The 14,339-nt window shown below is 34.3% G+C and overlaps 1 protein-coding gene across 8 annotated transcripts in view; it reads right to left on the bottom strand.

Annotated features, from left to right (window-relative positions):
• ADD3 (adducin 3) overlaps window positions 1-14,339 on the bottom strand; it is a 119,382-nt gene that overhangs the window by 21,863 nt on the left and 83,180 nt on the right. For all 8 annotated transcript variants that reach the window (XM_081268533.1, XM_081268532.1, XM_081268539.1 and 5 more), the window contains exon 2: window positions 9,049-9,272. In XM_081268533.1, the coding sequence (XP_081124659.1) occupies window positions 9,049-9,243 (195 nt within the window). In that variant the 5' untranslated portion in view covers window positions 9,244-9,272. The remainder of the gene's footprint in view (window positions 1-9,048; window positions 9,273-14,339) is intronic.

Genomic DNA, 14,339 nt, shown 5'->3' with positions numbered 1-14,339 from the left:
ATATACAACTGAAACCAGAAAAACTGTTCTATATAACATCTTTTACAACAAATACTATATTATCAGAAAACCCCACTAATAATCAAAATCCTGTGAAAACAAAGTGGTTGTAGGCCGTATAAAGATGAACGGATGCCTTTATAGAGGAGTAACATGAGTAATTTACCATGGTTAAGGCTAAAAGGAAAATAATCTCCTAGATACCCTCTTTTATCTTTTCTTTTTTTTGGTACCAGGGATTGAACTCAGGGATACTTAACCACTGAGCCTCATCCCTAGCCCCTTCTTTTTTTATATTTTATTTAGAGATAGGGTCTCACTGAGTTATTTAGTGCCTGGCTAAACTGCTGAGGTTGGCTTTGAACTTTTAATCTTCCTGCCTCAGGAGAGCCATTGGGATTACAGGCATGCACCACTGTGCCTGGCCCTTATTTACTTTTTATCACAGAAAACTTGTAGACACACGGCAGTGGGCCATCTACTCTTCTGAAACTTTGTCTTCCTTCAAAAAAAAAAAACTATTATACTTTCTTTTCTTCCAAGCAGGTATAACAAATATCTATGATTTAGTAAAAAATTATTAGTGTATCTATCAGTCATTATATATGTTACAACATCTCTGAGAAGTAGGCATTATTTATTTTGTTGAATGTCCGTGGCCCCATGTTCTTCCAGGAAGAATTCAAGAAAACTTTCACAGATTAAAGTAATACAAAATAAAATAAATAAAATGTAAGTAAGAAAAATCAAGCTAAAGAGAAAAATAAGCCTAAGGAGATTAGAAAGAACCAGGAATAAGATTAAGATACTAAATGAATGCCATAAAATTTTACACATCTGTTGGAGATGGGCTAAATTTTATCTAAATTCTTAGGGAGCCAACATGAATCAAGATAACCTGCTTACTGTGTGGATTTACAATGGCTTTAAGATAAAAAACCAACCAGTTGCATAAGAGAAATCACACTATTTATAAACTGATGAAAAATTTCTGCTGGGTGGGATGACAGATCTACATAAGAAAGGTTAAAAATCTGTTCAAGGTCACACAGCTGGTGAATGTCACAGGCAAGGACACAGGTCAAATGCTTTGTTCATTAGTGAAATGCTCCTTAGACTTCCTTTTTTCCTATTTTTCATTTTTTTTGTTCTTTTTAGTTATACATGATAGTAGAATGTATTTTGACATATCATACATATATAAAGTATAACTTCCTATTCTTCTTGTTGTACATGATATGGAGTTAAAATTATCTCCCTTCACTTCTGTTTATTCCGTAATATAGTAAGTACTTACTACCTCAAGACTTTAGGATACCTATGGTGGCACAGAGGGATAAAACCCTTCTGAAATCACTAGTGAGTGTCCCTTTTAAGGCCAAATAGCTTCTATGCAGTATAGATAAGAAATATTTTTGAAATAAATGAAATTTCTCCAGGCTTTTGTTGCTAGTGCTTCAACAGGTAAGAATTCTTTTAGTGCAAAAGGTTTAATTTTTCATCATGAACATTTTTTGCTTCAAAGGTTTTTGAAATAGTATTCAGATAATTACCTAAGTCACAAAGCAATACTAAGTGTAAAAATTCCTACTGATATAAAAATGTTTCAGTTGATTTAAAAAAATCTGTCAGTAAACTTCTATTAAAGTATTCCAAGAATAAACATTTTACTTTATCTTTCCTATAAATTAAAAAAGTCCAATGCTAATAATTCTTCGTAGTTGAATAATTTTGAGTCTCAAAATTAAGTCATTAAATAGGCAAAGACTTGCTCAAGATTACATACTTAATAAATAAAATTGAAATAAAGATTCAAAGCCAGAATTCTCATGAGCTTCTGAAGATGTCTTCCTAATTTTATCAGAGCTGGGTTGAATCTCTGAAACCAAATACAACAAATAAGGCAGCAGGCAGGTTGTGATAAGAAATGTTGGGTAATTTTGTAGGCCACATTAGAGCATTTGGTTATTTGGTGGATAAAAAAGCCAAACTTATACAGCAGCAGATTATGGTGATCCTGGAGTATCAGGCAAAGTATTCACCCTTATGCAGTTAAGAATTCATCAGGCCTAGAGTTGTGGCTCAGTGGTAGAGCGCTTGCCTTGCAAGTGTGAGGCACTGGGTTTGATTATCAGCACTACATATAAGTAAATGAATAATAATGTTCTATCAACAACTAAAAAATACTTAAAGAAAAAAAAGAATTAATCAATGCATGATGATGAACCAACCTATAAGAGGATGGTAAAGTCACAGACCAGGGTTCTAAAGGCAGATTAGCCAATAGTTCTCTACAGTCTCCATTATAACAGAGTTGGGTTAAAGACATGGAAGATATACATAAAATCACAGCATAGCCAGGCACGGTGGTGCATGCCTGTAATCCCAGCAGCTCGGGAGGCTGAGAGAGGAGGATCGCGAGTTCAAAGCCAGCCATGGCAATGGCAAGGTGCTTAGCAAATCAGTGAGACCCTGTATCTAAATAAAATACAAAATAGGACTGAAGATGTGGCTCAGTGGTAAAGTACCCCTTGGTTCAATCCCTGGCACCCCCCTGCCCCACAAAAAAATTACAGCATAAACCATGTTCTCCTCCCCAGATACAGAAGAGCATAGATGAGGAGGTAGTGAAGACTATGACATTTTGTGTATAACATGGCCAAGGCAGAGTGCCATTAGGATGATAGATTCTTTAAGACCTTCAAAACCTAAAACACAGCACAACCAATTATGATTATAATCTTCAAAGTGCTGTCACAAAAATATAATGTGTTTTAAATTAGCACTTATATATACATTTTCCACAAAGATAGTTGTTTACTATGTGCTAGGCACTGCACTACATGCTCTTATGTTATTCATTGAATGGTCACAACCAATGAATAAGGTAATTTCCCTGCCTTTCCACAAGGAATCTGAAGCACAAGTGGGCTTCCTATTGTCACCCAGCTAGTATGTAAAGGATGAGGCAAGATTTGGACCCAGATTCCAAACAAGCACTGTATTCAAATGTGTACGTGTTAATTTTTTTTTGTATAAACAAATTAAAACTGAAAATGATGAGAAAATGTGCTGACCTCTAACATGGTCAAGTAGCTTGGTACTTTAGGGTCTTCACAATCTGCTGCAATGTCACAATGTCATTTTTTTGGTTTTATCTACCATTTCTCCTCATGTTCTGGTCTAGCTTTTGAGCTTCTCCCAGCATTCTCTGATCACTACCGTTTCATCTAATGGAAGAACTGGCCACCACTGTTCCTCTTCCAATGACTTTTCCCCCCACATTCCACACTTGTCTTAAATTTTATCTTCTTTCTGAAGTCTATCCAAAATCACCCTCATAGGAGAAAGGAATCTCTATATTTCTTCCCTTCCACACCCTACTCTGAACTCTTTTCACATTTCCTTACACTGTACTTTGGGGGAATTTTTTTTTAAATAAGAAATTCATCTTTATTGAATGTTATAAATTTTTAAAAAGTCAATTAATTCTTCAACTCAAAATCCTACCCCAAACTTAGTTTGTCCCCAGAGCATTACAGCTTTAAAAGCTCTTTCATCAAACAGTCTAAAAAAAATCCCTCAGTGAAAAAAATGTTTAAGTTAGAGGGTGCTTTAAAGTTTTATCTAAATCTTACACCCTTCTATTTTATACAGTTCCTTTCAATATTGAGGGAATGAGGCTATAAACTTTGAATACATATGGTATGAACAAAAATAAACTTAATGAAAACATGAGATTCACAGATTTGATATTCATGTAAGTCAAGACTTTTAGCACACCTATTACTAAATACTATAAAGTAAAAGTAAAATTAATTTGAAATATTGGATCATAAGGTGTTTCCGAAATCAAAACTTTTAGGAGAAAGTAGCACTAAATGAAATATTTTTTAAGTCACAGAGAAAAGGACCAATTGAATAAAAGAAACTAACCTGATATAGTTATTTTAGTTTATACTAAAAAAGACAAAAACATCAACAGGCAGATTTATCAGAAATGTCTAGCTTAGGAAACTTGGGTAACAGAATGCTGAAAGACATCAGAAAGGAATTTTAAGTGTCCACATCTGGATGTTTGACCTCATGATAATTACTAGAGAGGAAAACTGGAGCAAAAGAAAAAAAATGATTACACACTTGCTGCTCCCAAGGCACTCTGCAATTATGTATTAGATCTCTCCTAAAGTGGGATTAGGAGCACAACAAACTTACTTAGAATTTCTCCATTAAGAAATGTATTCATTTGGAAATAGATTATGACTAGCCCTGTTGAAAGGAGAAAAAACAAATAAACCAAATTTTCTTCTGGATGGTCTTTTTTTCTCTATCTAAGTCTTAACATGAAACTAAAAGTTAGAACGAAAACTTTTCTTGCAACTGGTTTTAAAAAAATATAAACATAGTTAATAAAGAATATTTGTATCTTAAAACTTTTAAAGAGACCAGGTAGAGCACAGTGATTCTGAACAATTATTCTAATTAAGGCACCCTGTTAACATTTAGGCCTTAATTACAATGATATCCTAAAATTGTATACTGCTTTGAAGTTTCTCCTGCCTTCCAAATATGTTTAAGAACTGGATAATGCCCTGTTATTTAAAATTACTAGTATGTCATATGTCTGTTATTCTATTTTTCAGAATAACTTCCTACACATGCATTAAGCAGTCTAGATTGCTTCCTATGGTGGTAAGGATTAAGAAGCCCATCAACAATTTTCCATATGGAGCAGTAAAGTTCAGGAGAAGCTTGATGAATAATATTAAAGTGTTTAAAACTTGAAGCCCACCCAGTTATTCACATACCTATCTATTTATGCACTCAGATTTACCAAATATCTACTGTGTTCCAAGTGCTACCTGCTAGTTTTTAAATCTGTATGCTTCTTGAACTCTGAAGAAGCACCACCTACTTCCAACAGTTTGTTTTGGACATTTTGAGAAAAGGGTGTAAATTATAATACAGAGTTTCTACAAACATTATATATGATGAGTACATTGGTCAAAGAGAATCTGTGGATTCTATGGCATTAACAAAATACTAAGCTAAACTAGTTTACTCACCAACATTTGATTTCTAAGATAAATACTTTCCTTAAAAAATTTAAATATGGGGCTGGGACTGTAGTTCAGCGGTAGAGCATTGCCTAGCATATGGGAGGCCCTAGGTTTGAGTCTCAGCACCACACAAAAATAAATAAATAAAATAAAGGTGTCCATCTACAACGAGAAAAAAATATTTTTTAAAAATGTAAATATAACAAGCCACAGAATCTCTAGAAAGAACACTTTCTGGGAGTCAGAACAAGATGAACTATTTTTCAAGTTAAGGCAAACAGTTGCTATTTTTATTATTCAAATTAACAAATTACATTTAAATCAAAGCATCTTCTGATCAGAAAAAACTCTTCTTGGGTTGGGCTGAATTAACCTGAGCAACAAAATTTGAAGATGAATAAAATAATACAAAATACAAGGTGGAATTTTTTTCATTGTTATTAAATTCTTTAAATGGTATAGCTACTTACTGGTTAAGAATATGAGTTTTGGAGTTAAAATTTTGACCCCACCATTTAACCAATCTGTAAAACATTGAGCAAGTTAATGTCTCTAAGTTTGAGTTTATTTATCTGTAAGCAAAGAATATTAAATATGTATGTGTATATATATATATATATATATATATTTTATCTATCTATCTATCTATCCATCTTTTGAACTGATGATTGAATAAGTGGTTCTTTACTAATGAGTTACGTCCCAGGCCTTTTTATTTTTTGATACAAGATCTTGCTATGTTGCTGAGGCTTGTGATCCTCCTGCTTTGGCCTCCCAAGTAGCTGCAATTATAGGCATGCACTAGTGCCTGGTGATATTAATATTTCTTTGTCTGAATTGCTTTGGGGACTAAAGATTATAATACATACATACACAGTAGGTACCTGGCACATAGTAAGAATTTAGTAATAAAAGTATACATTGCACTTTTATTAGTTTCTGTCCTGATTTCCTTTCTTTCCAACCTGAGAATTTTAACTAGAAGGCTTAAGATGTGTTACTTACAAACATTAATTAGTAATATCTATGATTTTGATCTTTATTGGTGAACTCCTATATTTATAGGAGACATACAAACTTTTAAGAGATTCATATTGGCAGAAACACTGTAAGCTTGGGCTAAAAGGAATAAAGTCAATACAAAAAGAAACAAGGCCTTTCAAAACCTCTATAAGGTGGAAACAGGTTGAGAAAAACACAGTTGCAAACACAGACTACCTTTCAAGGAAAAGGAAGGATGACTCAGATAGGGGAACCAAGAAACCAGAGGGCAGAGCCAAAAACTATGGAGACTCTTGGTAAGCATTAGGACTGATTTCTCTTCAAGGAGCTTCCAAACATTTTTCCCACGTAGATTTCACAATTGCTTAAACCACTGACTCTTGGTACAATACCAGCCCCCTGCCCAAGCCCCAGAATTTTCTGTTTTTGAATAGGAATATCTATAACAGTTATCTTATGCTTGTCCCACCATAAAATATATGTGTATATGGTGGTAGTGGAGAGCAAATAAGTTGTTTCCTTATAGTCAACAGACTGAGAGGAGCTGTACTTGAGGAAGTGCATTTAGGAACATCTGTACCTGGACCAAATTTAGATAAGAGTCTAGATTCAAGTTAATGTCATAATAGAATGAGATCTCTAAGGGAAATCAGGAGAGGGTAGTGTACTTTGCACATGGGAGAAGGAAAAATAAATCGTGGCTATAGTACTTTTAAAATAAATTGTGACCACAGGGTGCATAATTGTTTCTTAAGAAGGTAAACTCAATTTTTCTCTCCCTGGTATGAGCTGAACTTTAGTGTCTCGTTTTTTTAAAAAATATTTTTTTAGTTATAGGTGAACACAATATTTTTATTTTATTTATTTATTTTTATGTGTGCTGATGATGGCAGGTGATGTCTGAGATTAGGTCATTAAAAAGCACAGAAGGCTACCTTCTCTGGGGAAAGCATTCAAGCAGCTTTAATAAAAGGTTCATTTGACAAGGAACTGTGGCCTTTTGCTATTAGCTATGTGAGTGATCTATCTTAAGAGATGATCCTTCCATCCCAGTGAAGCCTCCAAATGACAGCAGTCATGGCAGATGTCTTCCGTAACTTTATAAGAGAACCTGAGCCAGAACCACTCAGCTAAGTGCTTCTGAGCCCCTGACTCAGAAATGGTAAGATAAGAAATGTTTGTTGTTTTAAGCTGCTAATTTGTAATTTATCAGTAGATAACTAATACAAGCCCATCACGTAACATTTCCTTTGGTAAACAATTTCTCTTATATTAAAATAAATTTGAACACTTTAAATTTATACACTTTCACAAACAAAATTTTAAGTACACTAGGCAAAAATCTAGGAGGGGAAAAAAAATCAACCCATAATGCTTTTAAACTTCGGCCTTCTTCATTCCTCTTTGGGCAGAAAAATGATCATCCTTATTAAGGGAATGATGATCTTTATATCCACTGTTTCCTGTTATTTCAGTTTCCCAAGGCACAAGCCAATTTACAAATGTAGATATACAAGTATAAAAATTAAACAATCTACTCAAAGTCATGATGTCTTTATTTAATGGGGAAACTATAAAAGAAAAAACCCTGGAATGGAAATGTAACTTAGTACTTTTTCATTTACACCTTAGTTAGAATTCAATGGTCCTCTTTGGGGCACTTCCCTCAGAATCTCAATATTTAACAACCTTGAACAAAATCCGAACTTCATCTCTTTCTCTCAATTACTTTACACTATCTGTTACAATCAATTACTTTACATTATCTGTTTCAATAATCATTTGGTTAATAAGTTAGTTCTTAAACCGACTTTTAAGTGGGATTTTTAGAGCAAGAAATAAATCTATTTTGATCTAAATAATGTGCTTTACAAGGATCTGGAAACATAAACTCAGGTTTGTAAGGCATGGAACATATAATCTCTCATCTCTGGTTAATTTCTGTTCCATTTGGAAAGAGTTTCTTTAAACTGGGTGCTATACTTTTAAAATTCCTCAAAGCTGGCACTGCTTTTATAACTTGTACTTCAAAGCTTTCATCAGGGCCACTGGTATGGGAAATCACACAGAGTGGAATTCCCCCTTTGGCTTTTGACTCAACTTCTGTAATTAAATTCACAAGGGCACGACAAAAATGATTTACCAGGGCTACTTCAGGCAGCTCTATGCTCTGGTGCTTATTTTAGTACCTAAGTTGGAAGTCCAATGAGCCAAACATAGGCATCACGTGTCTATGTATGCAGAACTCTGCCTTAAGGAGTCCATTATCTTTATTATACATAAAGTTATAAAATCATTTTGCATCTTAAACCAAGCTGTTCTCTCATTTTCCAGTTACAATAATCATTTGGTTAATATTCAGTCTAACTTGGTGTGTAATTCCACTGAGTGTTTATAAAAAACTAACAAATCACTTGAATATGATTTAACAGTCTGGATGTTGCTGTGCCAGACAGAATTTTCACCTCAAACTGAATTTACTATAATATTATATATATATAATAATAATCTACTTTAAATCCAGTTACTTTGGGGTGTGTATGCATGTATGCCTGCATTAGGTGTGTTAACATTAGGCTGCCATATCAGACCACAAAAACCTCAAGTCTTTCTATGCTGCTGTGTGTATGAAGACACCCAAAGGAATTAAAAACAGGTATGAGGCATACACCTAGCCTATTCCTTGGTTACTATGACTTGAGTCATGTCTTTCCTTTCTTCACTGATATTCAGTCTAACTCGGTGTCCTTGAATTCAGTAAAATTGTCTGTTCTCTTTTTTATAAAGCATTACACCCAGAAAACATACTCTAAAATGTACACCACTAACACAATACTAGATTCTTATTAAATCTTTGTAAAGCAAATAAATAATTTACGTGCCTATTTCTCCTTTAAGCAACTAGACACTCCTCTTCCACCCCTTTTAACCTCATTCTATCAAGGTTCTCAAGAGGAATAAAAATTAAAGGTTTATAGTAACTTACAGGACTCTGCAGAATCTGAGTAACTCGTTTCCTCTGCTCCATCATATTGAAGTCTTGTCGTAGGTCAGGAGACATGTTCCTCTCCCGAATGTATTCAGGGTCATTTTCATTGATTCGGTCAAAATATCTCTCTTTGTGAGGCATGTTGGGAGGAGGAGGAGTAGTGATCACGCCTTGGCTGGTATCTGAACTCATGTTTCAAGTCTGTGGATTCCCCTTGTTCTCTGAATAATAAACACAAAGAAAGGAGGACATTCATGATAAATTCTTTGTTAAATTCAAATTCTACATGAGTCAAGCAGAACTTTGTTTTGCTGTCAGAGTAACATTTGCAATTTTCTTTAAAAAGTAGCTTCTGAGGGTGCTGGGGTTGTGGCTCAGTGGTAAAGTATTTTAAAAAAGTAGTTTCTCAAAAAGTATTAGAAAACAAACCAAAAAAAAGTATTAGAACTTTTTATTCATGAGGAACTGTCTTAGATTATAACACTGTTAGAAATTGATATTTTCAGAGTTAATGGAAATGTGTACTTTAATCACTGCCAAGTGCATTTTTTTTTTTTTTAGAGGAGCAAGGATCAAAGTATCCAAAAGAAAAATGTTACACATTGATGGCAAATTTTCACAATTAGTAAATATTGTCAGTAGAGCTTCTTTTACTCTCATATTCATGCTTTTAGGTTAAAAGAAACTTTGGCATAGTTAATGACTATTATATTCTATAGTGAATATAACTTACTAACATTTGAAAGAAACAACTTTTTCAAATGATTCAACAACTTTCCTGAGGAGAATGTGAGAACTGCTAACAATGCCACCAGAATATTTAACATTAGTAGGTTCCTTCAGAAGCTATATGAACAGTCACGATTCACTTATTATCACGATTATTACTGATACTGATGATAATCCTTGATTTATGCCAGGGAGAAAAATTTATCTGGGCTTTGCCTCAGCTGTATACCTGACTGACAGCTAGATCAGCAGGAAAGTCATTTAACTTTTCCTACCCTTCGACTATGAGCATATGTGTTAATGAAGTCATCCAATTCAATACATCTCAAACTGTCCCGGATTTTTTCTAATCTATTGTGGATCACTATTTTTATTAAATATGAAATAATGCACTTAGATGTCATGGTAATAAAAAATTCCAAGACAGTTTATAAATGTTTACTGTCATATTCTATACTTGTCACAGAACTGGGGAAAGGAAGAAGAGAGAATGATGGCTTAATGGGTCCTGGGATTCTGTTTAAGATGGATAAAAAAGTTCTGGAACTAGATAGTGGTGATGGCTGAACAACATTGTAAATGTACTTAATGCTACTGGAATTGAACACTCAAAAACAACTACAATGGTAAATTTTTATTTTTAAAATCACAATTTTAAAAAACTCAAAATAGTTCACAGACTTAAGTATACAAATATAAAATTTAAAATGTTGTAAGAGACACTGTTAAGAGGATGAAAAGAAGATAAGTATCAGAAAATATTTGTGAGCCACACATCTGATGATGAACCAGCATACAGAATATATAATGAACTCATAAAAGTCAATAGTAAGTAATCCAAACGTGTCAATTAGAAATGGGCAAAAAGACAGACATTTCATCAGCGAGAATACATACATTAACAAATGGGCACATGAAAAGATGTTTAAAATCATTAGTTTTTAGAGAAACAAACTAAAACCACAATGACGTGTCACTACACAAGTATGGTTAAAAAATATATATATATAAAAGACAATCCAACCGCTGGAAGGATGCAGAGAAATGAGATTCCTCTCATACACTGCTAAACGGTATAGCTATGGCCAATGGTTTGGCATTTTATTAATTAAATATTCAACTACTGTATGACCCAGCAATCATACTCCTGGCCATTTAACCCAGAGAAAAGAAAACTTATGTTCATACAAATATCTGCATACAAATATTTGTAGTAGCCTTGTTTGTAAATCAGAGACCACAAACAACCTACATGTTCTTCAAGAGGTGAATGATTAAGTTGTGAAACAGCTAACTGTGGAATATTATCTAGAAATACACAGAAATGATAAACACGATTCAATGATACATGCAACAGCCTGAATAAATCTCCAATGAAGTGAAAAAGTTGAGTGAAGTTGAGTGAAAAAGCTAATGCCCAAAGGTTATATACTGCACAATTCTATTTACATAATATTCTTCAATATTCTTCAGCTTTACAAAAGTGGGGAACAGAGTAGTGGCTGAGAGAGGACAAGGAGGGATGTGTATGAGAGGGGAATATGCTCAGGATAGAGGGAGTTAGGTATGGTTATAAAAAGACAACAGGAGCTGGCACATGCCTGTAATCCCAGAGGCTCGGGAGGCTGAGGCAGGAGGGTCTGGAGTCCAAAGCCAGCTTCAGCAATGGTGAGGCACTAAGCAACTTAGTGAGACCCTGTCTCTAAATACAAAAATGGGGCTGGGGATGTGGCTCAGTGGTTGAGTGCCTCTGAATTCAATCCCCGGTCCCCTCCACCCCCCAAAAAAGGGCAACAGGAGGGATCCCTACAGTGATGGAACTATTCAGTATCATGACTGTGGTGGTGGACACATGAATAAGTAATAAATTTACATAGTATACAAGGAAATGCAATGTATACAAGGAAAAATGGGAAAATCTGATTAAGAGCCACACTGTAATATTGTACCATAGTTATAAAAAAATGAATGAGTGGTAAACAGGATCTTTTAAGTTTGTAATGACTATGCATGTATCTACAATTATCTAAAAATTAAAGTTTAATTTTAATAAAAAGTCCTTGTAGAACAGAAACAGGAAAATGGTTAGTTTCCACTTGATATCTGATCAACTCTATAGCAAGTTAAAGCTTACACTGTAGTTATCTAGATATTTCTAGTACCAGAAAGAATTTTAAAGTAGTTGAGGAAATACAACTAAATTGTATCTGAATAAAAATGCAGAAATCCTATTAGCTTCAATTGGTAACACTAAAATGTTTTTCATAGTGATTAGTCTAGAGGAGCTTTGGAACATGAAATGTGGTTATGTAACAGTTCACTTAAGTTAAGGACAGCAAAAATACGAAGTCCTCCGGGAGACAAAATAGAATCCAGTTTTGTAAAAAAGCATTTAATGGACGCTGTTCAGATTTCATTTCTAGTTTTTATAAGCCAGGAGATAGAGCAGGCAGAAATATTAACTCAATTGTTGGCTTTGTTAAGAAACTCAAAAAAATCTTGTTGAGGTCAGATCAGTTTAAATATGATTATTTTCTATGAGATACTTTCACTTGAATATAGTTAAAATGTTCTAAGAACTTTAGCTTACTATTAACCCTAAAATTTTAAAATATGTTCTGAAAAATTTCATCTATGTGATTTTTTCAACTAGAAAGCAATGTGGTACAGAGTACTAGACTGTGTGTGGATACACAGATCAGGACTCAACTCTTTGCCTTTACACTGTTGAATGGAATAATCATGGAACATTCATTCAATAAGTATTTAACATCTATGTGCCAAGGTCCTGAACTGGGGATACAATAGCATATAAGACAATTCTTTCCAAGGTCTGCAGTCTAGTGAATAATATAAGGAAGTAAATAAGCAATTATATTTTAAAAGTACCATGATCAATCATAAAATAAAAGGACCATTTGAAGAGACCCTTTAAATTTTCCTAGTTGTTTTATCCTGTGATCTTATTAGTGTCCTCTTAAGTCCCATAATGAGGCAGATAAAGAGCATCAATTTGGCCTAGTATTCATTATTTCTGGAGATTTTCCACAACTAGGTATTTCTTATTTTAGCCATGGATCTTCACAGCATTTAAAAACAATTATCGATCATGGAGCTCTTTAAAAAATTTTAGACTTTAAATGTTTTTTTCCTTGGTGCATTATAATTATACACAGTAGTGGGATTCATTGAGACATATTTGTACATGCGCATAACACAATTTGATCCATCTCATTCCCCAGTACCTCCCTTTCTCCACTACTCTGTTTATTGTGGATTATTACGTTTTTCTCTACACATGAATATTTAAAGATAGAACTTTTTAAATCCGATGTTTGCCATTTTTTCAAAATAGAGCTTAAATCCAGCAAAGTGAAGCATAAAAGGCAAGAGTAAACTAAGACCAAAATTACTAAATGAACATGCAAAAAGAATTTACCATTTGCATGGAGAAACATGAATACGAGAACTTTAAATAGCCAGATCCAGTTAAAAACCTTACAATTATCTGCTTACTTCAGACAGAAAGCTTTGCTGATAGCACAACGCCTGCCCATTAAAATATATGTCAGTGTCAGCACTGGAGAAACATGAAAGCATTTTCAAGTTATCTGAGGTTATTATGGAAGGCTGTTTATGATTCTATTAACTGTACATCTGAAAGCAAAAATTTTTTGGCCTGGTTTTTGAAATTAAACACCTACAATACACTCTAAAAACAGAGCCACAGAACCACTTAGATATTATTAATTATCACTTCTATCCAGTCACTCAGCCATACAAATCCCATGATTACTATTCACAGACAAAAAGAAAAAAATTTTGAGGTGTTTCAGTATATTTACAACTACTTGGAAATAGAACTAGAAGGCTTTCTTTCTGTGATTGAAATTAATTGATTAGCCAAAATTGCAGATCATTTTATAAAATAATTGTCCAATACTTTTTAATAATGTCAGTCATGAACGATAACTGAGGAATGCTGAGGGCCATTACCAAGTAGGAATGATGCATCGATTTCCTTGCCAGCGTACCCCATGTTAAATTTGCTGTGACCTTGCATGTGTGTTTGAGAAAGATGACCCTACTCAAGGACGAGGGTGGATCCAGGATTAGGGTGTATCCTGCAGTTTGAGGAAGTATCCCGCTCCTTGAGTTGAGGGCGTTCCCAGTTTAAGACCTTGGGTTTTAGGGAAGTTCGATGTTGAGGATTATTGCTGCTGGAAATAGGGCGTTCCTGCTACCTGAGCTCCCGATGAGCTCTCGTGAGATTCAGAGAGCACTTTGGGAAGAAAGCCTCGTGGAGTAGGTGAATTGGCAGCAGAACTGGGATTGCCCCAGAACGTGTGTGGAGGCCGGTGTGAGTTCGGGAATAAAGAACTGCTGTTTGAATCTACAAAGCTGTGTGGTGGCTCATGATCTTGTGCCCAGCCAAGACCGTGGCATTTGGTGGCCCGTACAGGGAATGATTGTGGTGATAACTGTACAATTCTGTGACTATATTAACCACTGAAATGTATACTTTAAGTGAGCAAATTATTTGGTATATGAATTACACC

The sequence above is a fragment of the Spermophilus citellus genome (genome assembly GCF_964194105.1).
Source record: "Spermophilus citellus genome assembly, chromosome: 15".
Classification (NCBI taxonomy): domain Eukaryota; kingdom Metazoa; phylum Chordata; class Mammalia; order Rodentia; family Sciuridae; genus Spermophilus; species Spermophilus citellus.
This window is presented reverse-complemented; position numbering and strand designations above follow the sequence as displayed.